We start from the raw sequence: 27,641 nt of genomic DNA, 5'->3' as shown, positions 1-27,641 counted from the left end.
TTAGAATATCATCAGTTAAGTCTTCAGCCCAAGACTACCTGCCCGACCACATAATTTGTAACATTGGGCCTTAAACCATAGTTCAAAGCCCACATGTACACGCCTTCAAGTCCAACGACTTGATGTTCCTAAAAAACTAGTATGAATGACACCTGCGATCACAAGAAGTCACTCCTATTACACCTACCATCACAAAAGTTCACTCTCATATTATCTTGAATAGGCAGAGGCTTGACTATTTATCCCATATGTTGGGATAGCCGAAGTTCCTATTCATATTTGTTATAATGAAATACAAAGCAATAAAAGGTAAACGACACAAGATACATAATATTTTAGGGTACTTCGCAAACTCTATGCCTACAGACATAAGCAACATCAACCAAAATATACTATCAATAATAATGATTACTACCACATTCACAAAGTTTTACTAACTCTTATAAACAATAACTAATTCAAAACTCCGGTACGGTAGACTAAAAAATGTCCTCACACTAATATACTAGACAAAATTTAATCACTAACTCTTCCATTAGAAAAACTCTGACGAGTGTGGTGCAGTTATAGAAGCCTTCAAAAAGACCCATTACTTCTAATCAAATGCCAAGATGTCACGGGTTTGAATATTAATATTAACCCATAACTTCTAAGATGTCACGGGTTTGGAGTAATGGCACGTTCTACTGTGCACTAGCGGTACCCATGGACTTACCAAAAAAACTCAAATAACAATGTACTGTATAAAAAAGGAAAAAGTTTTATCTTTTGATCACATCCACCAAAACTATACTACTGCTATATTTTTCTAGGACTATAAAATCTACTTCCTTTTTTTTTTTCCTTATCAACCAATAATATACCAATGATCACTAATTAATTAAAAATGTAATGTAAAAAATATTTTAAAAAAATTATCAAAATTATCAAAGTAATTAGTGAGACACTTTTTTTTTAGAAACAAACGCACACATATACAAGAGAGAGGGAAATGGTTTTTAGCACAAAGACACACCATAAACGCTACTAAAAATCTATGGTAATTAGTGAGACACTTGATCATTCATAAAAAATAAAATTAGTAAGACACTTGAACTCTAAATCACGTACTATTTAGTAAAAGGTAGGTGCTAGAAGCTATAGTTATACCAAATGACTTTCTTTGCCTTGAGACAAGTGTCAACACCTTCATTAGTTATTAAAATACTTTTCTGTAGATTGAACTCTATAACCAATAGTTTGCTATAAAGAAAACACTGCTATCTAAATTCCAAAAAAATTTAAAATTATATTTCCAATAAAATTCTATTACCAAAAGTTCATGTAATACACACATTATTAATTCATAGTTTACCATAGATTAAACTCTATTTTTAATAGTTTATATACTCCGCATAAAACTTTATTACCAAAATTACAAGAAATTTATTTATTTTTTAGGTAAAAAATTTAATATTTTACTTCAACAAAAAGTCTATTAGTAATTTAACATTAATCAATGAAAATGTAACCACTTGTTACTAAAAGAATATAATCACTTTTTTTAAAAACAAACACAAACAAAGAGAGAGGAAAAAAAAATATAACCACTTGACACAATTATAAGAGAAAATAATCATTCAAGGTAACTGAAATTTTTTTTAAACTTAACTTTTATTATATAGTAAATGAAATGAAAATAGAAGCTTTCACAAGTGCATTTCATTTCACTATTATTCTTCTATTGCGACTCCAACTTTTATTATATAATAATAACATGTAGCTATATATATATATATATATATATATATGAAAGTAGCAGTTTTAAAAGTGCATTACACTATTATTTTTCCACCAGGATTCTCACTCTAAAACTTAATTATAAGGAAATCTCTAAATTATTCCCAAACTTAACAGTATATGCATCTTGTTTTCCCAACAATAAAAAAATAAAACCAAAAAATAATAACAAAAACAAACAAACAAAAATAAATAGTGTATTCATCCTTAACGACCTCAAATATCGAACAGCCAAAGACAAAGAATCTCTCTGCCTACAACTGTCAATTAGCAGGCGCCACGTAAGGCACAGCTGCATTTTATGATTGGGCGGCAAAAACCAAGTCTTCAACATTTCTATGACAATCCTAAGTAGATGAAGATTGCCCAATAACAAAGAGCCATACCTAAAATGACACATTTAAAAAATTCTTCAATTGCCAAATGGCATAATGATATATATTGAATCTCAATATTCTCTCAATACCTTGTCATTGTCACCCAGACCCCATGGCCATGATTCACTTCCTAATTTCAAAACGAAAATTCCAGCTATTTTCTTGCTCCATGCTCACTTTGAGTTGGGTTTATATGTATCCATAATTCTTTGTACTATTAAGCACACTACTCTTTTCCTCTGTTTCTCTCTCTTCCATGGCCAGTCCTCCACATGAAAAAATGGCCTCCATTTGCGAAAATTTGCAAGTAGAAGAGAATGACTATGTTGAAGATTATGAAGAGATAGGCACATCTTCATGTTGCGGCTGTTTCCAGGGACTGTGCTTTAGATGGTTTCCAAATGATAACGGCGGTGGCACATATAGATATCTAATTCAGCAACAAAGTGGAGAAAAAAAGAAGACTGGTTGGTGAATAAAATGAGGCAAGTCAAGCAGTTTTCAGAACTGTTGGGCGGGCCAAAGTGGAAGAATTTTATTCGATTGTTTAGCATGCATGGAATTAACAAGAAAAGGAGGGTTCAATTTCAGTATGATCTGCAAAACTACGCACTTAATTTTGATGATGGAATTAATGGGGAAGTAGAAGATGATGCATATCTTGATTTCATGCCTCAATATGTGGCTCCACTAGGGATTACCAAAGGCGAGGCGAGTCATGAACCTGATGGCTTTTAAATTGCTATTGCTAATGTTGTTGCTTTATTGCTTTTTTATTTTCATGGTTTATGAAATCCTCTATTTTTTCTCTTCTTCTTTTTATTTTTTAATTACTATTTATTAATTTTTTATTAAGAAAGAATGAACAACTAATTTAGTGCGGAAGATGTTGAGACTAATTGGTAATTACTTACAATTGCCCCCATTCTCAAGTTTGTCTAAAACTTTGTTGGACGAACTTTTAGGGAATTTGACAAGTTAGGAGTATCATTAAAATTTTACTTTCACTCTCCAAAACTGTAAAAGGGTGCAATTATTGGATGCAATATCTATCCAATTTCTTGTTGTCACAAGGCAATCCTTCATTCCACCTGATCTGATTGATTGGTCAGAGGGTCAAAGTGGGTAAAATTTCATATTTTGCTCTGAAATTATTGGATTTAACCTAATTTGACTACATATAGCCAAGGTATTTGGATAGGTTTCATAATCTCAGTTCATGTCTCAATTGAGATTAGTGGATTTTTATTGATTGTCACGTACAAGCGGTAATTCTTCAATTGTAATGAACTGCAAAATCTGAATTTTAAGTGAGGGTGGGCTAATCCTTTAAGTTCTTATCATGCCACTCAATATTTTGTCTTGTGACATGGGCCTTGATCATGTAAGTGCTCATTTAGCCTAAATCTATAACTTACCCATTCGGGCTTCAAGATTTTGTGACCCAAATAAACCATTAGCCTTGAAATTGGACGTTTATCTTCCAAAATCCAATTTTGTGTAATTCTGGGCTTTTGTTGGGGAAGGTAGATTCGTTTCATTAAGGATGAGAGGAATAATATAGGTCATGAACCTTGATATAATGAGAAAATAATAGCTTGATCCGAGATGCAAGAGAAACACGGGTTGTGAGCCCATTTCATGATGGCCATGAGCTCAATCCATTGAGTAGAAAAAAATGTGGGCCGTGAGCCCATCCCATGAAGTGGAGAAATGTGAGCCATGAGAAACATCTAGCGAAAGCCCAATCCATGTGATTGGATGAATTTTGGTTTGTTTTGGGATTTAAATGAACTTGGCCCAAAACCCATTCTTTTCCTCTATCAAATATGATGAGGTGGCATGTGTTGCCTAAGAGCATTCACATTAGTGGTGCTAAATAGCTATATTGCTATTTTTAGCACCACCAAATACCAAAATGTGCCCTACAATGGTGGAGTCAAAGCTATATTTTTTGGCGTGTACAGCTACTTTTGGCTATGAACTGTAGTTGAAAAGTAAAAAAAAAATATATATATATATATATATATATATATTTGTGCGTTCACACTCCTTTTGATTATTTTATTAATTTTTATTCTTTCTTTTATTCTTATTTTTATTTTTCCTGCATTTCATTTGTTTCTCTATGTCTCTCCCCTCACTCTCTCTCCATCTGCTTCTCTCTTCCTTCACGCCAATCTACACCAGCCCAGTCGACACAAACCCATTGCCGCCAACCCACGCTTCAATCAGCCATCGTTGTTGACCCACGCTCCATTGTCAACCCACGCTCCATCGCATTTTATTTTTCTTTCTTCCTCCACTCCTCACCAGCCCAACTCCCTTGCCTCACGCCGCCGACCCATGCTGACCCATCTCACCCTCACCGCCGACCCAAGTTTGAAGCCCTAAGTCCCAAGTCCCAAGTCCCAAGTCCCAAGCTTACCCACGCTGATCCATCTCGGCCTCTCCTTTCTGTTTGGGTAACCAAAGAGTTTCAAAGCTTGCTTGTTGATTTACAGGTGAGTTATCTCTATTTTCTTCGTCATGTAGAGCATAGGTGGCGGTAGTAGCAGTTGCGATTGCGGTGGTTGTGATTATTGTTTATTGTAGTGGATATATTATTTTATTGTAGTAGATATATTATTTTATTGTAATGTTTATATTATTTTATTGTGTTGAAAGCTAAAATAAATCTACCGATGCTGCATATTTTGTAAAGTGAGTAGGTAAAATTAATAAAATAGTTTTTTGTAGTGTCAAATAGCTAAAAAAAATAGCTCTACCAATGTGAATGCTCTAATGGAATGAGGCCACATGACCATGGTAGAAAAAAGAGACCTTAACAATTTTTATGTAATGATTTTTAGTAAGAATAATGTTAGAGATACAAACTATTTTACAAAAAAATTTATAAACTACTAATATGGTGAGTGATTATTGATAAATGAAAAAGTGATATTAATGATAGGCCTAGATGAAAACCAATAAAAAGTTGGTCACATCAGCAATTTGTAAAAATGTTATAAAATAATTTGTGGCTGTAGCATTACTCTTTTAGTAATGAATAATGTTAGAAATACAAACTATTTTACAAAAAAATTTACAAACTGCTAATGTGGTGATACTGACTTGAAAAAAAAAAATGAAATTACTGAATTCATTATATAATTATTTTCAAATTTTATTACTTATAACTTATTTTTATGAAAAATAATAAATTATATTTAAACTCTTTAAACAGTAACACTCTCTTTGTGTATTTTTTTTTCTCATTAATTAAAACTTTTGCTTTTTTATTTTTTTATTTATCTTTGTTCTTCTGGAATAACTTTTGTTCTTAAATAAACATTGATATAATAGGAAACATTTTCTTTATATATTTTCAAGTGAGGTTTGACTTTTTGATACATAAAAGAGATATATCAACCAAAACAATAAAGATTACATAAAAGATTGTAAGAATAAAAAAATAAAAAAAACTATCAAATAGAGGGGAATTTTTGGCAAGGCTGAGGGAATTACCTTCACCAACTTGACTCTTTACCTTTGTCAATTGACAAAGTCTTTTGTTATCAAATAAAAAAATTTGAGATTAAATTCAATCTATAACAAAAGAAACTTATAGATGTTATAATCATAAACAGACAGCATTACTTAGACTTCTAAAGATCTAAAGTCTTGTACAAGAGATATATAGATACATGCGCATGCTTCATAGCATCTTCTTCAAATGGATATGTTTTCAAACCAACATAACAATGAGATATGATCGTCTTCTACCTTTTATAGAATTAATTAGCCATTAAAATCATGTTATACATACTTTAAACATAGATTTATCACCAAAAAAAAAAAACATCTAATAATTTTGAGAGGTGCTACGTCCACAACATTTTTACAACATTTTTACAACAAATCATAGGTGGTTAGTTGTTATTGGTTCAAATTTGAACCTAACACTAAGATTACTTTTTTGCCCCAACAATAACAGCCAGTAACATCCTACCACTTAGGATTTGTTGTAAAAATATTGTGGACATATTATTTCTCAATAATTTTAGTATATGATAAAGCTATTGAACAGCAGTGTAACCTTAGTAAAAATTACATTAAAAAATGTAACTTAATCACAACCATATATATATATAATCTCCTGAAAAATGATAAGCTGTTCACAAACCAAAAACAATCAATCACATTGACGGCGATACAGCAAATTGCAGTGGACATTCTTATTTAAATCCGGATACACGAAAAAGATACAGAGAGTAAAAAAAATAATCTGCTGGCCGGAGCACTCCATGTTGTTGCGGTAAACTGGTAAAGAGACCACGTTGGTTGTGCAGAAAGCTTGCTGGAATGAAATCGCACGACACGAGCATATGACAGTGAGAGAGGATAAGACCAAGGACAAATTCAGGTGCTTTGAGCCCACCGATTACACGATGAATGTGTGAACATGTAGTGCTTATGGGTCGAAGTTGGACCTAGAGTTAAGACTCCTTCAAAATTAAAACCCCCAATTTTTTTTTCATTCTTAAAACGACAGCCGCAAAGATAAAAAAAACAGTAAGTAAAAAAAGAAGACCAATCCTATAATCAGCGACAACATTGGAAGAAGACATGGCCCTATCACCATGTTTGCCGTCAGACTTAGGCGCCGAGCTTTTAGTTAAGACTGCACGTATGGACGAAAAAAAGGCACCGGTAATGCCGAGAAGAGAAAATTGAGTGAACGTGAAGCATAACGATGCGTATATGAGACCGATACTGCTACTAAGGCTAACATGGCCAATGCAAAAGTGGAATAACATTGAGAGCAGCGAAAACACAAAAGCGTAGGCGTTGAAAAACATAAATAGTTTGAAATCATTCTTTTTTCTTAAATTAGCTTCACCGTTGTTGTCGTATCCACCAGGCACCTGTATGACCGCTGCGTAGGTGACACTTGCAATGATTGTGGCTACAACGAAATTGAGGTCGACCATTTTCCGAATAGCTTCTTGTCTTTTGAGTCTTTTTTTTGTTGCAATAAGGGCTGTATCTTTCACCTTATTTTGCTCTGCAGGCTCATTTCTCTCTGTTTCTTGAATTAATTGTCCATGTCCTTCTGTATCGAGAGTCTGTACTTCCATAGTATGTCTGTCAACGATTCGTTCCAAACTCAATCTAATGTCGTCTCTATTCAACTTTGACATGAATTTTTCCTGCAAAGGTGTTTGAAGGGAAATTGTTAGGACACTGCAGTGGCGACTCCATGAATTTTGTTTAGGGTGTTCCTATTCTACTTTGAAAATTTTTTTGGTCATTTTGGTCTAGTTTGGGTGTTTCGAGAAATACCGGCCAAAATTCAAGATTTGGCCGGCATGAAGTTTGTGCTTAAAAAAAAAAATTCTTAAAACCAAAAAAAATTTGCATTAAAAACCTCAAAAGGAAAAAAAAAATGAAAAGAAAAGAAATGAACAAAGGTACCTATAGAATAAACTATAAGTTCATTTGAAATATTAATAAAATTATTAATTATTGTTGTTTAGTTGTTTCATCAATTTGTTTGTCTTTTATAAACTATAATTTGTTGTATTATTGTTTCATTAATTATTAAATTATTAATTTTTGTTTAGCCTAACATAATTTAATTTGTTTGTCTTTTATAATGTATTGGTTAATTAAATTATTATTTATTATTTATTAGTTGCTTTTCCCAATTAATTATTGGTTAATTAAATTATTGTTTATTAGTTGCACTAGCACACATCTATGTGCACATTACACTAAAAGAGCCAACCATGTGCACATTACACATCCCATGGAATGATGTGCACATTACACCAATTTAATTATTGTTTACCCGGCCCTATGTGTTCATCCAGCCCCCACCCTACTCAACAGACAAGCCAGTCAAGCCTCAAGAAAATTTCCTCAATCACAAGAGCCAGCTGCCAATTAGAAAATTTCACAATCACAAATCACAATACACATTACCAAAAAGACAATTAATAATTTAATATCTCACCAACACAAACACACACACCAACACCAACACCAACACCAACAACAACAACAATAACAACACCCACCCACACCAACGGATAAGATATTAAGATAAAGGCAAATTCAAAAAGTCAAAAAACAGCCAAATATTAATAAAGATAAAGTTAAAGATTCAGCAGTTTAGCGGCCCAATCATAGAATCAGATAAAGACAAAGTATTAAAATTAGACTTAAAGAATAAAGAGAGAGAGAGAGAGAGAGAGAGAGAGAGAGAGAGAGAGAGAGAGTCATAATTTTCATTTCAGTGATTCAGATAGAGAGAGAGAGTGTGAGAGACTGAGAGAGAGTCAGAGAGAAAAAGAAAGAAGTTAGTTTAGTAAAATGAAATACCTTGAGGGAGGGAGCACTGGAGCAACCGAGCAGGGAGGCTTGAAGGCTGAGGCCGCTAAGGCAGTGACGAGCCGACGAGGCAACGAGCGATCTCTGATGAGGGCAGTGGCGAGCGATGAGCAACGACGATGAGGGGCGAGCGAGCCGAGCAACGACAACAATCTGGACTAGACCGATCTCCAACGACGAGCGACGTGACCGATTCGATCTCTGTGACTCCATCTGTTGGCAGTTGGCTTGAGCCTAAGGCGTTGCTCTGAGGGACTGAGGCGTTGCTTGCTCTGTCTTTACTCTTTAGGTTTGCTTTAGGCCTTTAGTGATTTCTGATTTAGAAGTGATTTCTAATTTGATTTGCTCTGCAGCTCTGTATTGGGTCTTGGTTGTTGTTGTTGTTTTTTTTTTTTTTGTTGAGAATCCGTGGGTTTGCTACCTGTAATTTGTTGGGCTTGCTTGCCGAGTTGCCGTGGGCTTGCTTGTCGAGTTGTTGTGGGCTTGGCTCTGTTATAATTTTCTTTTCTTTCTCTTTTTCTTTTTTTTTTCAGATTTTAGTTCAAAATTTTTTTTTTGGGCTTTTTTTTTTTTTTTTTTGCTTGAAAGTAGAACAAATAAATTTTTTTTTTAATTTGAGGGTGTTCCTAATTTTGTGATTGAGGGTGTTCCTAATACAGAGCAGATATAAAAAAAATTGTAAAATTTTTTTTTTCAGGTGTTTTTTCAAGCCAGGTGTTCCTGGGAACACCCTAAGTTACATGTGGCGTCGCCACTGGGACATTGTCACTCAACTCATTTAGTACAGCAGAAGTTGTTAAGTTGCATGTCCATTTTGCAGTAACTTGCACCAATTCACTAGTGCAGCACCAATTCTTTTCCTTAATGATACAACACATGTGTAGGTGTGAATATGTGATCATGTAATTGGAGTGATTTTGTCAAATTGCCATGTGCTTAGTGAAATTAAGCAGGTTCTAAATGTGTTGTATTCAGTTAGTTACTGGACAGTTATATGCTGAGTTAGTTAGGAAGCTGATAGTGACAAGTTTAGCAGGCAGTTACAAGTTTGTTAGTACTTAGGGTTCGTTTAGTTGGGTTAAAAAGGAGAGGAAAAACAAAAGGAGAGAGAAAATGTTGTTTTGTTGGTTTGGTTCAAGATAGAAAACAGAGGGAAGAGAAAACAGAGAAGTAAAGTACTAACCTAGGCTCACAAAATTTCATCTCCCGGATTCGGAAAGGAAATTAAGGAAAAAAAAAAGCTCCAAACCTGAAATTAGGCATCTACCCCTCAAAGTGCCAAACTAAGCCAAGTGAATCCGGGTCGAGCAAAGTTGTCATTGTCCTCCACGTAGATCGCTAGCTGAGTTGCCGCCATCCTTCACCGTCCACGGAATCTCGATCGACTCACTGCCCACAAAGTATCACACTGTCAACTTCACGGCCCATGAAATCTCACGCCAATCTCCTTCCATGCGTCTTCAACATCCTCTTTGTGACTTATACTATGTTTGGAAGTTTGGAGGGAGAGGAGAGTAGAAGGAAAGAGAGTAGCGGAGAGGAGAGTAGCGAGGAGGAGAGTAGAGGGGAATGGTTATCCTCCACCTTGTTTGGATGTTTTTAAAATTAAGTGAAGGAAAGGGGAATAATTAGTTTTTTCATAGTTTGTAATTTTGTTAATATGGTAAGGGTAAATTTGGTAATTCATTTGGTCAAGCATTTTTATGCTCTACTCTCCCTCCAAATCTCTCCAATTTTGGGGAATTAAAAATGAAGGATTAAAAGTATTTAAAACCTCTACAAACCTTCCAAATATCTCCCCTTCCTCCCTTAAAAAATATTCAAATAAGGTAATTTAACTTACTCTCCCTCTCTCTACTTTACTCCCCTCTACTCCCCCTTAATCCAAATAAGCTATTAGTCATCAGATCTATATATGGGTAGATGATGAATTGCTCTCACTAGAATGTGTTTTTTTTTTTCTCTCTCTCTCTCTCCTATGTGTGCAACAGTTTATAGATTTTTTTTTTTTATAAATTGTATGGGTATTTTTTTTTAGAGAAATGCTAAGTGCACAACATTTTTACAATGAATTCTAAGTAGCAAGTTATTATTGGCTGTTATTAGTGAGTACAAAATAATTTTAGCGATAAGTTCAAATTAAAACCAATAATAACTAATCACTTAAGATTTGTTGTAAAAATTGAAAGTATTGTGAAAATTTTGTGAGCATAGCACTCCTTTTTTTCATAAGAAATAATGTGTAAATTTTCCTAAAACATTTTTAAAAAAAATTGAGTAATTAAACAAAAATAGATTAATATGCTTATAAATGTATTTATATGTTTGTGGGTAGTATAATATATATATATATATATATATATATATATATATATATATATATATATATATATATATATAAATGTTTTATACAATGGGGGCATGAAAGTAAATTTCTACAAATTACATTTTCCATTCCCTTTTTTTTTTTTTTCCTAACCCAACAAAGGAGTTTTCTATCCCTCCACTTTCTATCCTCCCAACCAAACACACATGAGGAAAAAATAAAATCTCTTCTATTCCCTTCAACTTTCTATCCCTCCCATTTTATATTTTCCCACTTCTTTACCTCTCCTACCAAACATACACTTAATGAAAGCTTAGCCTAAGCCACTACTAAGGTTAGCTTCTAGTTGTATGAGATTCATTCATTAAATATACAAAACTTTACTTCTCTTCATCTCAATATCTTTGTAGTTTCCTTCTTCCAATTCCTGGAGGTTAACTGTCCTCGAATTTAATCCCTATTCATAAATCCTTAAGAACCAGTAAGTTCTTAATAGAATTTTCATTAAATATTGCATGAGCATTAGCATTGGGTGTGCTAAAAACACCCAAAATGCTATTTTAGCACAACAAACAACATAAATCAAGCTCCGCCCAGTGTGCCATTTCTAAATTTTTTTTGCAAATGTGCTACAACGATCTGCTACTGACTTTTAATATATTTGATTCACTCTCTTGCTCATCTATATGACTCTCTCTCTCTCTCTCTCTCTCTCTAAAACCAAAGATGCAACCCTCATGGCCAATTGCTTAGGTGGTGGGTTGTTTTCAATGGTTCTAGTGAGTTATTTAAAGTGACTCCTACTACTCTCTCTCCCTTTGCAGCCTTGACTTTTGGTGGTTGGTGAGATAGGCGGTGAGATTAGCATGCGTTGTGGGTTTGTGGTGGTTGTTGAGGTGGGTTTGCTATAGGTGTTTGTTTGCTTCTTCTTCTTTTTTTTTCCTTTTTTGTGTGTGTGTGTGGTGAGTTTGTGGCTATGGGTTGTGGTGGTGGTGGTTGCTATGGCTAATGGTTTTTATACCTGGTTGTGGCAGTGGTTAGTTTTTATGGTTGGTTATTGTATATTATTTTAATGGGTTGTTGTATATTATTTTAATAGGTTGTATGTTAAAATAGTAGATGAGATGTAAAACGTATTGTTATGCAACGTGTTATAATAAATAAAGTAATTTTTTAGTGTGCTAAATCAAAATTTTTTTTTTCTTAGAACAACTGTATAGAGTTCTTAGGGAGTAAAAACAATCACAAAATAGTTAAGGGACACAAGAAAAGTTCACAATAATTTCACAACATTCCTAAATTAGTCTATCACCTCACATATGGACTCAACATTTGTGCAATTAAAATTTTTTGTAATACAAATTTGATAATGTTGTGAAATTGTTGTGAACTTTTGTTGTGTTCCTAAGCATGACTCTTCATAAAATCTTATTCTCAGTCATTTCAAAATGAATGAGAATAATTTAGAAAATAGTGAAATTACAGCTAAAACTCTAGAGAATCTTAATCTCCCTAATCACACATATAAATGACAAAGAGTCTGATATGGGATAAAATAAAAATTAATAAGAACACAAGAACACTCCAAAATTTATGGCCAAATTATACATTGCATGGTTAAAACTTAGCCCTAGATCAATTTTTGTATTTGAAGTTTAAAAGTGGTCACTTTTAGTCATTAATAAGCTTAAAATGGTCGTTCTTGGTCCTAAAAATAATTAAGGTGGTCGATTTTAGTTCCTAACAAATATAAAGTGATTGCTTCTAATCCCTATGAATTGATAGTGTTTCTAGCGAATACATTCTAGGATTAGAATCCACCCTTCTCCAATTATCAAACTTAAAATTTAAAAAACAAAAAGAAAAGAAAAGAAATGGCAAGACAACAAGATTTAGTTACACAATTTAAAGAATCGACAAAATTATGAGGTATGATTAGGTAAAGTAAGGCAAATAATAAGAAATAGGTATTACATAAAATTTGTAAAACATAGAAGTGTATCATGGACATTTCGATAAATTTCATTTTATTCCATCTAATTTCTCCTAATTTTGGAAATGAAAATTTGAGTTTTGAGAGAAAAATAAACTCCAAACAAAATAATATAAATGATATTGTTAAAAATTCTTTGTATTCCATTCATATTTATCTTTTTCCCTTTCCAAATGGGAGGAATTTTGTTAAATTAGCAATTCTAACACTGTCCCTCACGCATGGGAGAGTGGAGGTGATAGGGATCAAACTAGAATCTCGTACTTTGATATTATGTTAAATTAACAATTCTCAAAAAGCAAAAATTGATGAGAAATTGTAAATTTAATCATTTAACCATATAATTCTAACAAAATTTTCTAGGTAAAACTATAATTTTGCATCAATTGTGTTCAGTGTACCGTTTAAGATTTACGTGGCTTACCTTTTTTCCTGACTTTAGTCGTTTATCTGATTGAATAATGTCAACTGTACTCATCCCTGCCTTGTTCATAGCCATCCAATCGATTCTCCTGTCTTTTGCCAACATCATTAATAGTGCATAACGCCCTTCCATGGCAGCCAGATGAAGAGGGGTGTTTCCTTCCTTATCTTGCTGATTTATGAGATCCTCAGAAGCCAATGTTTGTAGGAACACCTTCACCAGTTTACTATTTCCACTTTCTGCAGCAAGATGAAGAGCTGTCCTATCTTTGTTGTCCAACAATTCACAACTATCTGGACATTCTGTAGTAAGTGCTCTTGTTACGTCAACATGACCTTCTTTTGTCGAAATGTGAAGAGCAGACATGCCTGCCTTGTCCTTTATGTAAACAAGGGACATGTTCTTTTTCAAAAATAGATTGACAAATTTTGCATTGCCAAAATGTGCAGCATAATGAAGAGGAATCCAGCCAAAGTCATCCGCTTGTACAATTGCAGATGGACAAGCTTCTAACAACTTACCCACAAAATCTACAGAAAGATAAAGAAAAGATCAAGTTGCAAAAGAATGGCAATGTCGATAGATATGTGTGAAGAAATCTATATATATATATATATATATATATATATATATATATAACTCAGGGAAAACCAAATTAAAATCTAAACTGAATTTTTTTTTTTTTTTTATACAAGATAGAATTCTACTCTAACCTAATCTAAGTGTATATGTGTATGAAACTCCCTTCTGAAGACTTGAACTCCGACCCTTGCCCTCCACATCCCACAAGCACTTATACTTGCGGAGTGACCATCACACCAAGGGTGTGCGGGTAACTAAATTTCAATCAAAGTTTAATTGTGAGCCATATGTCCTATTTAATTTTTAATTTTTGTGCCAAACGAATTATTTTGTGTGAAAATCGAAAAGTCCGAATCCAATTAGATTTAAATTTGGTTTTAAATTAGATTCAATTTTGTACCACGTGTCCATTTTTTTTTTTTTTTGTAGGAAATAAATTATTGGATGCAAAAAACCGAAGAGTCTAAATCCAATTAAATTCTAAATCATGTATATATATAATGAGAAACTGTAACATATTTCAAAAATCTATAATTTAAAAAAGGTGTAAGTTACCATGTATAATTTCAATATTTTCTATAAAAAAAAAAAAATTCAACCGTATAATTGTAATTATTTTTAATTGTATCCATGTATATGCACGTGGTTACACATTAGTACTAATAAAAGCAGAGTCATTTGGCAGAATATTGTTGTTAGCATAGTTTATTGTTTGCCAAATATTGTTGTCAGCATAGTTTATTGTTACTTTATGATATGTGTGTGAAGAAATTTAGAGTTTCTATGAACTAAGCTAGGCTAACAAAATCAACGTATTTTCAAACTAAAAAAAGAAATTAGTTTGATTAGAATTTTAAATTTCTTGAAACTTATATAATAAAAATCTACCTAAATTAAACTATCCTTTATCGTTTATCATATGCGATTGAACTAACTAATTAAAAATTCAATATAAAAGAAAAGAACATATTTTACAAATATTATCGAAACTATCTTACAAATTAATGAGCTACTTGAAACTTTATTAGAGTTTCTCCTATATTAATTAACAATTGTAATACATATATATTAGAATAAAAAATCATGGATAGATGCTTAAGATAATTAAAATAGATATTTTCTTGAAATTTGGTAATATAGTTTTAATTGGAATAGAATTTCAAACTTCTTAAAAACTAGGTAATAAAGTTTTACCTAAAGTAAGCTTTAATAATAATAATAATAATAATAATAATAATAATAATAATAATTAATAAGAAGAATTACTTTAATTTTTTTTTAAACACTTTAATATTTAATTATAGTGTACACACTTGTTACAGAAAAGGAAATGTTAAATTTTATTTAAAATTCTTTGAAAGTTTTTGTAGGAGGGGTGAGGCCGAGTACGGAATAGAAATTATGGGTCCAGCCCGAGGGGATAAGATGAAGAGACCAATCTCTCAAGGAGTCCGAGGAGCAAGCATTCCTCAGGAATTACCAAGCAAGCCGATAGTACTAGAAGACAAGAAACCAAGGAAAGTGAAAGAAACATGAACAAAGAAGAAAGGAAATATCTAAATAAAATAGTCATCAACTCTGCATTTAATGCACTGTACCAACTCAGATAGCCACATTAATGAAGGAATGACCCCTGAACAGTTGCCTCATAGCTTGCAACACATTTCACCACCTCCAACACAACCCTGATGGGACAAGCATCCAAAGGAAGGCCCCTAGCTGTACAAGTGGAGGGCTAGGATGCAATCCAAAGGATTATATAAGGAAAGGAAACCCCTCTAAATTAAGGGATAAGAAATTGAAAGAAAATAGAAGAACTGTGTAAGGAAACCCTATATTTGAAAAACTTGAACTCAATACGAACATTGGCTCTTCAGCCAGATCCAAGAAAAAGTTAATTCCTAATTTGGTCTTACATGAATGATTTATTGAGCTATTTTCGTCTCAAACATAGTGTAAGAGCACAATTGCACTTGGACCCAAAAACAATCATGGGCTCAGGCCCAATGAGCCTTAAACAATGAAATTTGTAGAGTGTGGGCTTGAAATCTAGATTATAAGTACTGGGAACTTGATAACAGACTAAAAGGTTACAAGCACTTGTAAATAATAAACAATAATGGCAAATAGACCTCCTCGGACGTGAGCCGAGGACTACTTCTGTATTATTTCTCTTTCTTTCTTAAGGGTTACAATTCTTCTTTCTTTTTCTTTTGTTTTTCGATCCCCCCTCCCTTTGGCCTTTGCCCCCTTTAAATACTTCCTTCGTTGATACCTTTTGGCTAGTGACTAGAAGTTTCAGCCCTACTGTTCAGGGGTCACTTCCCCATTAATGCGGCCAGGAAGGTAGATGCAGAGTCTTTAATGCGGAGATGGCAGCCTTTGTTCTTGATATTTTCTTTAACACTGGTGCATCGAGAAGGTTCAGGGTTTCCCCCTTTAACCATTAGTCTTTCTAGAGTTGTGCTTTGACCTTCATAATGAAGCTTTGAATTCTCTTGGGCTTGTCCGAGGAGAAGCTCGTTCTCGGCTGCACCCTCGAACCCTCGGCGTATGGGCCAATTCGTAAAGTTCAATTCTGGAGCAGGTCGGCCCTCCATGCTACAGTCCAAAGGCCCATATGCCCACTTGGGCCAGTTTACTCCTCAAACATAGCATTTAGATCATAAGATTGCATTAAAAGTGACCTCAGACACCCATAACTTTAAACAAATTAATGGTATTGAGCCTAACAACCTAAACTCCACCACCCTAAGTGGACCTAATGTATTTTTGGGCCCATATAGTTTTGGTAATAGAATTTTAGTTAGAGGAGAATTTCATCCTTAATAAAACTTAGGTAACCGAGTTTTATCTAAATAAATTGTTCCAAAAATTAATAAGATAATTTATTTTAATAATTAATGAGAGTGTAACTACCAACTTTATAATCCAACTTTTATAATATGATGATGTAATTGTTGTCCTATATAATTGAAATTTTTTAATATTTGAAAAATACTAAAATACAAATTGCACCCTCTAAGTTTGGTTTAAATTCATTTCAATTCTCTAATTTTACTTTCGTTTAAATGAGTCCACTAAATTTCAAATTTATTCAGTTCAGACCTTCTATCTTTTTTTTATAATTGCTCTTAAAAAACTACTATTATTTTCACATAAAAAAAATCTATAAAATTAATCAAAATATTTGCATTTAATATTTTATGTAAGAATTTTTTCCAAAAAATCTTTTTTTATTAGTTAATTGCATACTTAACGGCAATTTTTTTTAATGAAACTGAAGAAAATGCCTAAATTGAATAACTTTAAAATTTGAAAAACTTAAATTTCATTCAAACTTAGAAGGTGCACTTTACAATAAGAAGTTAATAACCATGAAACAAATTGTCTTGAAGGGAGATGCAAAAATTTACCTAATATTGTCATGCCGCGTTTTGGAGCTTGTTCATTTTCTGAGTTAGAGTGCTTGAGAATAGCACGAAGGAAATGATAGATGCATAAGAGAGTATGACTGTGCCAGGCAGCCTTTTCCTCTATGGCTTTAAACCGTTTGCCTACAGGGAATAAATGCACAGCAACAAAAGTTAGTGAAAACACGGTTAACAATTTATAAATTTTTTTTTTTTTTTGAGAAGATAAATTGTTTATTAGCCTATATTAAGGACAGTTAGCTGTATTGGTTAAATCTCTTTTGTTTGGGAGTTTATAATGGAATGGAATGGAATATAATCTATTTAAGTAAAGAAAATAAATAAAATGGAATTAAGTAACCCTGTTTAGATGTTTTAAAATAAAGAAATAAAAATGAATGTAAATTAATGAAATTTAAATAATCTTGTTTAAGAGGAACGTAGAGGGAAATGGATGGAATCATTTTATGACAATATTACTATTAAAGTCTTATTTTAAAATAAATGACTAAATATATAGGAGTATTTTGAGAGTTTTGATAAAAAAAATTCATTAAATCTAATTCAGTTCCTTTCAATTTCTCCCAATTTTGGGAGTAATGAAAATTTGAAATTTTAAGGGAATGGAGAAGAATAAGTGTTTTCTCTTACTCATTTCATTCTCTCCCACTTAAATTCTCAAATAAAAAAAATGAATTTTTCATTCCTTGCATTAAAACTCCCAAACAAGGGAATGGAAGAATCTTTTAAAATTATTCTTTTCATTCCTTTCCATTCTAATTCATTCTCTCATTTCAAATAAGAGTTTACCCTCAAATAAGGGAGACGGTTCAAATTCTACCCACATAAAGCAAAAATCGATAATTTTTTTAACATAATAATAAAGAGCAATAATCATAAAATCAACACTATAAATTTCAAATTCAATTGAAACTAAAAAAAAAAAAAGCTTTTAGAATGCAAAACATAATTGCTAATTAAGATTTTCTTCTCCTCGTTAATTTTCTCACGTTTTAGTAATCTCATGTTGAATTTTATGATCCTCGTTTGTATCTGTGTGTGTTTTAGGGGGGGGGGGGTGTTAAGTTACGCTAATTTTCCTTAAAATTTAATTTAATAACATTGCGTCCAAACTATGAAAGTCCCCCTTTAGAGTTTGTACACACACAAGTGTGTGCATATATATATATATATATATATATAAAAGAAAAGAAAAGATAATTCTATATTTCACTTTCTTAATAGAATATTCTATTTTTAAAAATCCCATCCAAACTTTGGATGAAATGACACTTTTTTTTAGATTTCTATAAATAAATAAGAATTTAAAATTAAATCTCATTAGAAAAATGACGGTGTGAGAGACTGAGAGTGCATGTTTTTATCTATTATATTTATAGTTTATACAATCCTCGTGGGCAAGTGCTATTTCATCCGTAATTTGTACTACTGTCATTTCATAAAACCTTATGGGAGGATGGAATAATTGATCATTTTTTAAAATATTTTTATTTTTATAAAAATGAATATTTAATATTTTACATCTAACGAAATAAATATAAATTAAAGACAATTTTAATATTTATACAAAATATTAATATTAAGGGTAGATGTGAAAAGAATTACAGAGTTGATTATTTTTTTCTATAATATTGTCTTCTTGACAAAGGATTTGTGAGGAAATTAAACAATAATAAATAAATAGAGGTTAAGGATATAGTGGCTTCTATACGAAGAACTGCTCTATATATAGTAGGGTTAGAAGTTTTGTGAGACAGGATTGTTGAGCATATAGGTAAAGTTAATTTAAAATGAATTATACTTCACTTAACCTCTTGGAAGCCTTTATTTCCAGAGGCAAATGTTTCACATTTGGGGTCAATTCAGAAGTTTTGTTAGAGGGGAAGGGATTGCGATCGGTCATCGGTCATGGTTGGAAGTTTTGTTAGACAGGATTGTTGAGCATATTTATTGCTGCTACATAGGTTGTCTGTTCTACATATATAATTAGGGTGATTGTTTCCCTAAATGAAGTATAATTCCTTTTCTTTTTCTTTTCTTTTTTTAAGAAAAACAAGGAAAATTATTAGCATGTAAGATTTATATTGTAGATTAAGTAAATGTGTACAAAGTTGTACACTTTTATGCAAATATATACAATATTGTACATTTGTTTAAAAAAAAAAAAAAGATATAGCGAAAGTCAGAGACGGAACAAGTATTTGAAGTCGGGGGGGAAGGTGGGGGAGGCTTAATATAAGTTCGTTGAATTTCAAAACGTCCATTAACATCTTAATCCCATATTTATGGACAATTCTATGATCATGTGGCAATGAACTAATACTTATTTCATCAATCGCAATTTTTCAAAATGTTGATCGATGATTTTCAAAAAATAGAATATTAGTAATGACTTCTAATTTATTCGAATTTTCTTTAAAAAAATCAAATATTGCAGTTGACTTTTCCGTTATCTATGAATCATATAAAAGTTATATAATTATAAGGATTTATTTTACATCTACGTAACATTCAATAATTTCTTGACTTGTAAGTCATGAGAAAATCAATGTTTATTTGGTTTTATTTGGGTCTAATTTTTGGAACAATGATTTTATAAGGTAGGGAAATAATTAAGTATCTCAAAATTAATTAAATAAATAGCGGAATGAGTACTCTTCATATGCTATTTAGACATAGCTTACACCTTTTTTATAAATAAAAAAAAATTGGATGAGTACAACTTTTATCATTTGTTTCTTATCTTTTGAACCAAAAGTTGACAGATATAAACTCCATCTAGCACTATAGCAAACACGTGCCACAACCCTCTCTACCCATTTAGGCATTCACAAGTTCACCATTCACACAACACAACCCAACACAATTATTTTGTTTTGTTTTTTTCAATGAAAACGATAGCCACAAGTTCACACACTATCAGTTACTAGCATTTATCATTTGGCAAAACAAAAAATTTACTAACATTGCGTTGATCGCTATTCAAGAGAGAGGGGAGAACATAGACTAGAGTAGTGATCTGCAACAAAAAAAAAAAAAGATCCAGAGTGCTTTCATCCTCATAAAAATTAAAAATTGGCAGAGGATCTACCTCACAGGCTCACACAACAAATCTTAGATTGAGCAGAGAGAGGGGACTGAGGAAAGATTTCAGAGAAGAGAGAGGTCAGATTGGAAGAGTCTAATATGCTATATTGCCTTATATTCTTGTTTTCTAGATTTGTGATTTGTTTGATTGGTTTTTTTGGTTTGTCTGAGACTCTGAAGTTTTTTTTTTATGGGATAACTGGGCGAAAGGGTAGGTCATATATTTTTCCTATTTGGGTTTCATGGGTCAATTTATAAATTGTTTTGGGAGGGGGGCAAGTATATAAATTTTGGGATCATATCTTAAAAATTTTGTTTATATGCGTACAAAAGTCAAATTTTAAAAAATTTGGGGGGACCATGGCCCCCCCTTAGTCCAAACTTAGTTCCGTCACTGGCGAGAGTTGAAGCACTTACTTCATCCAAATGTATACAATATTGAACATATTTGTTATAAAAAAATAAATAAATAAATAAACAAATAAGAGGAAAGGGGATACAGAGCGAGAGTTGAAGTACTTACTTCTTTGTGTACGGATGACAGCCGCATGCAAGACATTCATGCTTTTCCTTCCCACCTTGGAGCATTCTGGAACTGCTTCTAGGATATGAATAGCAATTTTGTAAAATCCTCTATCCACTGCCAGGAAGAGAGGAGATTCCCCAGCATTATTTGAAAGAGAAGTCAAACCTGGGTCTTCCTTAATTAGTAACTGCATAATGTCATAATAATCATTTTTTATAGCCTCATGCAGTGCTGTATTCTTCTCCAGATTTTCCATCCTTAGTAGCTCCATTTTCGCTTCAACTTCTCGATCATTTGCACAAGTTATTAGCTGTTTTGTCATGTTAAAATGCCCTAACCTCGCTGCAATATGTAGTGCAGTGTCGCCTTTCCTATTTTTCTTATACAAAAGTGATGGTTGTGCATCTATCGCGAGGATCCTTCGCGCGATTTGCACCTTTCCAGATATTGCTGCTAAGTGAAGAACAGAGTTCCCTCCCTCTGTCAGTTGCGTAAGATTTAGATTCACATCCTCATTCCCATCAATTGCAGCTTTGAACATTCCAGCATCCATTGTTATGAGTTTCTTCTTATCTCAACGTTAACCTTGCTTCCCAAAGATATGCATGACACACTACACAGCGACATTACAATTTTTTTAAAAAAAATGCCTCAAAGTAATATAAAAACAACAATAAATAGCAAAGAAGTAAAATTGCACTCATAAAATGAATTTTAAAGTCAAAATTTCAGTAATCATTTTACATACATCAAATACTAGCGTAACTAACAGGACATCCCATTTATTAATGTGATAATTTAAAACAAAATGAAAACTTTTTTTAGAAGAAAAACGAAAAATTTATAAGAATTAAAATATATAAAACAAAAAGTCAAAAGGTTAAACCTAAAGGGTAAAAGTTTTTGTATATATGGTGTTACACGCACTTAGGTTTTTTCAACTAAAAACTTGACTTTAGAACTGTAGAGGCCTAGAGGGTCGGGAAAAAAAATGTGGAGAAAGGCAAATCAGGGGCGGGCCAGAGATGGGAGCGATTATAAAAAGTAAGAATAAAATTAAAGATCAAAACTTAGAACCTGATGAATCACGGGTTTGTCAGTTGTAGTGAGGTCGTCCAGACGGGACCAGAGGTCTGCTTGTATCACAATGGAAGAAGAAATTCTCCGGAATGGTCACCGGTGTGATGCCTACCACAACGCCTCCGATGCCAAAGTTAGTACAAGAGAGTTTATAATAATAGACTATAAGAATGATTAAGAATATCTTGTAATTGTGTCCGTACCTTTTGTTGGCAATGTGTGGGCTTTATATATGTTGTTATAGATTCTAGCCGTTGTGGTAGTTATTGTGACTTTAATGCCTCTTTTAGTAACGCTTCTTGCTGAGTAATGGGGTTTTAATATGCCTTCAACGGTTTGTCCAGCTGGTTCTGTAACCGTACGGAGTATTATTGATGGCATTGAATGATCTTGATATTCTTGTCGGTGACGTGGATACTTGCTTAGGCTCGACTCAGAGAGCGGTCTCGTCAGTCCCATCAGATGCCTTCGTCTAGTCGGTAGTCGGTCTCGTCAGTCCCATCAGATGCCTTAGTCTCATCGATAGTTGATTTCGTCAGTCCCATCAAATGCCCCCGGATTTTGTGGTCGTCATGATGTGCCATGACGACCATAGAAGATGGAAGTTTTTTTTTTTTTTTTTTTTTTTTAAATAATCTTTTGGCTATGCCAGTAATGTACATCCGTCTAGGCGGAATCTTATCACGAGGCTTCGTCAGTAATGTACATCCGTCAAGGCAGAATCTTATTACCTAGCTATTTTTTGATGATCTTTTGGCTTCGTCAGTAATGTACATCCGTCAAGGCGGTACATCCGTCAAGGCAGAATCTTATTACCTAGCCATTTTTTGATGATCTTTTGGCTTTGTTAGCAATGTACATCCATCAAGGCGGAATCTTATTGCCTAGCCATTTTCAATGATCTTTTGGCTTCGTCAGTAATGTACATCCGTCAAGGCAGAATCTTATTACCTAGCCATTTTTGATGATCTTTTGGCTTCGTCAGTAATGTACATCCGTCAAGGCGGAATCTTATTACCTAGCCATTTTTTGATGATCTTTTGGCTTCGTCAGTAATGTACATCCGTCAAGGCGGAATCTTATTACCTAGCCATTTTTTGATGATCTTTTGGCTTCGTCAATAATGTACATCCGTCAAGGCGGAATCTTATTACCTAGCCATTTTCGATGATCTTTTGGCTTCGTCATTAATGTACATCCGTCAAGGCGGAATCTTATTACTTAGCCATTTTCGATGATCTTTTGGCTTCGTCAGTAATGTACATCCGTCAAGACGGAATCTTATTACCTAGCCATTTTTGAGGATCTTTTGGCTTCGTCAGTAATGTACATCCGTCAAGGCAGAATCTGATTACCTAGCCATTTTCGATGATCTTTTGGGTTCGTCAGTAATGTACATCCGTCAAGGCGGAATCTTATTACCTAGCCATTTTTTAGGATCTTTTGGCTTCGTCAGTAATGTACATCCGTCAAGGCGGAATCTTATTACCTAGCCATTTTTTAGGATCTTTTGGCTTCGTCAGTAAGCCGATGATCTGGACGCTCCCTCTTTCGTCCTTTACGTTCGTCCTCCCTCTTTCCCCTTTCTTCTGTTTTCTCCATATCTTTAATGGCGGCTAGCGCATCCTCAGCATTCATGTACTTTTGTACCTTTAAGAGCATTTCTGCCATCGTCTTAGGTGGATTTTTTGCCAGCGAAACCACAAACTCTATAGACTTCAGCCCTGCTTTAAAGGTCGTCAGCTGTACTTTGTCATCAGCGTCGTCCACTTCCAGGGTTTCTCGGGTAAAGCGTTTCACGTATGACCACAAGGTTTCTTTCTCCCATTGCTTAACAGTGAGTAGGTGGTCCGTTGGTCTCTTAGGACGTTGCGCTCCGACAAAATGGCGCAGAAAGGCGCTACTCAACTGTTCGAAGCTATCAATGGATGAGGTTGGCAACTTTATGAACCACTCTCTTACAGCTCCCTTAAGTGTGGTAGGGAAGGAACGACACATTATTTCATCAGGGAGCTGTTGGAGGCCTAATGTTGTCTTGAAGGTATTAAGGTGATCCTGGGGGTCCTTAAGCCCGTCAAAAGGCTCAAGCTGAGGCAACCGAAACTTCGCCGGCACTAGTCGTTCCAAGACTGCCACGGTGAAAGGAGAATCTGTTGCCCTGACCATTCTGTCCAGGCTCCGATCTGTCTTCTCCTTAATAGCATTTCTCAGGTCGTCCATCTCTTTCCTCATCTCTTGAAGAAGATCAGAATTTTGTTTGTCTGGAGTAGTGGTCCTTCGTCGGTCGCTTCTCCCATGGCTGTCTCCTTCATCCTCTTGGACAGCTCTGGACCGATTCTCCTCATGCTGAAGTCGTTGTCTCATCTCCTGATTCTGCCTGGTGAGCTCTTCAACGGTGGCTGCAAGAGCTTTGACTTTGGGCTAAGGCCACTGAATCCTGGTTGGACTCCTTCTGAATATTGAAGTTGGTAGAAACTATGCTTTTGAACCGTTAGTACGAAAATGTCGTTCCCACAGACGGCACCAAACTGATGAAGCACAGGTTCGTCAGTTGTAGTGAGGTCGTCCAAACGGCACCAAACCGATGAATCACGGGTTCGCCAGTTGTAGTGAAGTCGTCCAGACGGGACCAGAGGTCTGCTTGTATCACTACGGAAGAAGAAATTCTCCGGAATGGTCACCGGTGTGGTGCCTGCCACAACGCCTCCGATGCCAAAGTTAGTACAAGGGAGTTTATAATAATAAACTATAAGAATGATTAGGGATATCTTGTAATTGTGTCTGTACCTTTTGTTGGCAATGCGTGGGCTTTATATATGTTGTTCTAAATTCTAGCCGTTGTGGTAGTTATTGTGACTTTAATGCCTCTTTTAGTAACGCTTCTTGCTGAGTAATGGGGTTTTAATATGCCTTCAACGGTTTGTCCAGCTGGTTCTGTAACCGTACGGAGTATTATTGATGGCATTGAATGATCTTGATATTCTTGTCGGTGACATGGATACTTGCTTAGGCTCGTCTCAGAGAGCGGTCTCGTCAGTCCCATCAGATGCCTTCGTCTCGTCGGTAGTTGGTCTCGATAGTCCCATCAGATGCCTTAGTCTCATCGATAGTTGATTTCGTCAGTCCCATCAGAACCCATTAACATCAGATGTGCGAGTGAAAGAGTAGACTTGTACAAATAAATGAATAAACTGAGAAAAGCAAGCTAAACAGGGGTGGGCGAGAGAGAGAACTAAACGATTGGCGCAAGAGAGTCAGATATAAAGCAGAGAGAGTGAGCACAAAAGTTCGAGGGAAATATTTCAGCAAAAGATAAACAAAAAAATGCAAGGGAAAGATGAGTTGAGTGAGATGCCTATAAGAAAGAGAGAATCCAGTTTGAAGCTTCTAATTGGGTGTCAAATCATTTGAATTTCAACGCGAGATGTTCGCAAATTAGCAAAAAACCCCAGGAGTTAACTGAAACTTACATTTTTATCATAGTTTGTTAAAAAAAAAATTATTAATACATTATTAAAAAATAGACCAATCACTTTCTTAAAAAAAAAACCCCAATCACATTGATTTTTGTAGTAAAGTTAATAATAATTTAAGATTCATATTGGACTACGAAGTAAAGAGTATGATAATCCCAGATTTCCAGTGGCGAAGCCAAGGGGCCATGGCACCTGTGGGGGGTAAAAACTCTTGAATAAACATTTGGGTTTTGGACCTGATTGGCTGGTATCAGTTTGATTTGATCAGGGCCTCTAGGCCCACAAGTCAATCCGCATTGTAGTAGTCCGAGGAGTTGTCCGAGGAGGAGTGTCTCCTCGGACAGGTCCGGCAATGACCCTGGGACTTGCTAAATGAGTTAGAGGCAGAACTCTGGAAGAACTGATGGGTAAGAGGGTGATCCAAACACCCTTTAGAAACAGAGACATGTGAGAAATATCTAAGGAAAAAACTGCTACCACCACATTAAAGGCCCTGCATCTACCTCCCTAGCCGCATTAATGGAGAAATGACCTCTGAACAGTAAGATTCACCCTCCCTGCTATTATTTGAAGACTTCAAGAAGGTGGTGGATGGTACAAGTATCCAAGGGGAAGATTTGTATGACACGTGGATGAACCAATGAAGAAGAAATATATAAGGAAATGAAAGAGGAAAGAGGAAAGAGGGGAGGATCTGCACTTTCTGCTGAGAGAAAACAGGAACTAAGAATTGTAAACTTTGGCATAGAAAGAGAATATCTATACACATATCGTCCTCGGCTTACGTCCGAGGAGGTCTCTTTATCATATTCGTCTACCATTTGTTTAGATTGTGGCACTCTAGTCCGTTAATCAAACTTCCAACTTCTCGAACCTAGATTTCAAATCCATTCTCTACAAGTTTTATTATACAAGGCTCATTGGGTCGGAGCCCAACACTTGTTTTTGGGTCCGGGTACAATTGTGCACTTACAGCACCCTTGAGTTTTTAAATTTTCCATTAACAAGTAAAAAAAAATCATAAATAATCTAAAAAGTTACTTATCTCCCCCCCCCCCCCCAAGATTTTGAGGAGAAAAAATTATAGAAGTAATACTAGATTAATTCCTCTCTAAATTCATTTTGGCAGTCTTTCTAAAATTTTAAAATGCAAAGAACTCTTAAAAATAGCAATCAACCCATTATTTAGCCTATAATCTTTCAAAATTCAATTAGAGAAACAACTTTACCAAATTCCATGTCACCAGAAAAAAAAAGAACCCAAATCTGTTTAGATCTTATGTTTAATGTAAATCAAGACCTTCTCATTCAGATAAAAAGGGGAAAAAAAATTAAAACATTCTCAATATTTCACTCAAAAAATATCCTCCTTACCCCTATGACAGCATGTTGAAACTGTGCAAAATTGATCTAGTCTCGTTGTGTGGCTCGATTCTTTGTCGTTGTGTTGCTCACACCAGCTCTGATTTAGTGTAAATCCACCCCTAGCCCTTGTCGTCTGTTCAAGTCCTCAGCCTATCTGTATTACTCTCTCTCCATGTGAAAGTGCAGTGAGTACTGACTATTTTTTTTTTTTTTGAAAGGGTGAGTACTGACTATTGAGAATGCATTTGACTGTAGTTGATAGGTGAATGTATCTAAGTTCTTGTTATTAGCTCTTGCACTGTTGGCTTAGAAAATAATTTTGATGAGACGATTAGGTTGACATTGCAAAAGTACCGCCTTCTACTTTTGTTTTTTTGTTTTTTTTATAAGGCAAGAGACCCTTATCTCCATTTCTGTTTTTACTGTGCACTGAAGGGCTGAATGGTATGATTAAAAAAGCAGAGAGGGATGGAGATATCCAAGGGTTTTCCCTATGTAGGAGGGGCCCAAAACTAACACATTTACTTTTTGCATGTGATTGTCTTTTCTTTTGCAGGGCCACCATGGATAAGTGTGGGAAGGTGGCTAAATGGTATGATTAAAAAAGAAGAGAGGGATGGAGATATCCAAGGGTTTTCCCTATGTAGGAGGGGCCCAAAACTAACACATTTACTTTTTGCATGCGATTGTCTTTTCTTTTTGCAGGGCCACCGTGGATAAGTGTGGGAAGGTGTTAGATATTTTGAATGATTATGAGGAGGTCTCGGGACAAAAATAAACAAAAATAAAACAGCCATTTTCTTTAGCAAAGCAACAG

General features: G+C 34.3%; 1 protein-coding gene across 1 annotated transcript; it reads right to left on the bottom strand.

Annotated features, from left to right (window-relative positions):
* Positions 1–6,258: 6,258 nt before the first annotated feature.
* Positions 6,259–27,065, bottom strand: LOC142639670 (protein ACCELERATED CELL DEATH 6-like). Its single transcript, XM_075813819.1, has 5 exons — positions 26,834–27,065; positions 20,901–21,516; positions 17,273–17,413; positions 13,275–13,804; positions 6,259–7,348 (listed from the first exon to the last, which is right to left on the bottom strand). The coding sequence occupies exons 2-5, from the start codon at positions 21,454–21,456 to the stop codon at positions 6,635–6,637; spliced, it is 1,941 nt and encodes a 646-aa protein (XP_075669934.1). The 5' UTR covers positions 21,457–21,516; positions 26,834–27,065; the 3' UTR covers positions 6,259–6,634.
* Between the last annotated feature and the right edge of the window lie 576 nt (positions 27,066–27,641).

Source organism: Castanea sativa, chromosome 1 (genome assembly GCF_040712315.1).
Source record: "Castanea sativa cultivar Marrone di Chiusa Pesio chromosome 1, ASM4071231v1".
Taxonomy (NCBI): domain Eukaryota; kingdom Viridiplantae; phylum Streptophyta; class Magnoliopsida; order Fagales; family Fagaceae; genus Castanea; species Castanea sativa.
The sequence above is the reverse complement of the archived record's forward strand: the minus strand, read 5'-3'. Positions and strand labels throughout refer to the sequence as shown.

Coding starts and splice junctions, on each gene's coding strand:
- LOC142639670 (XM_075813819.1), bottom strand. CDS start 21,456: ATGGATGCTGGAATGTTCAAAGCTGCAATTGATGGGAATGAGGATGTG. Junction 13,805..17,272: donor ACGCGGCATGACAATATTAG/GTAAATTTTTGC, acceptor ATCTTTCTGTAG/ATTTTGTGGGTAAGTTGTTA. Junction 7,349..13,274: donor GACTAAAGTCAGGAAAAAAG/GTAAGCCACGTA, acceptor ACACCTTTGCAG/GAAAAATTCATGTCAAAGTT.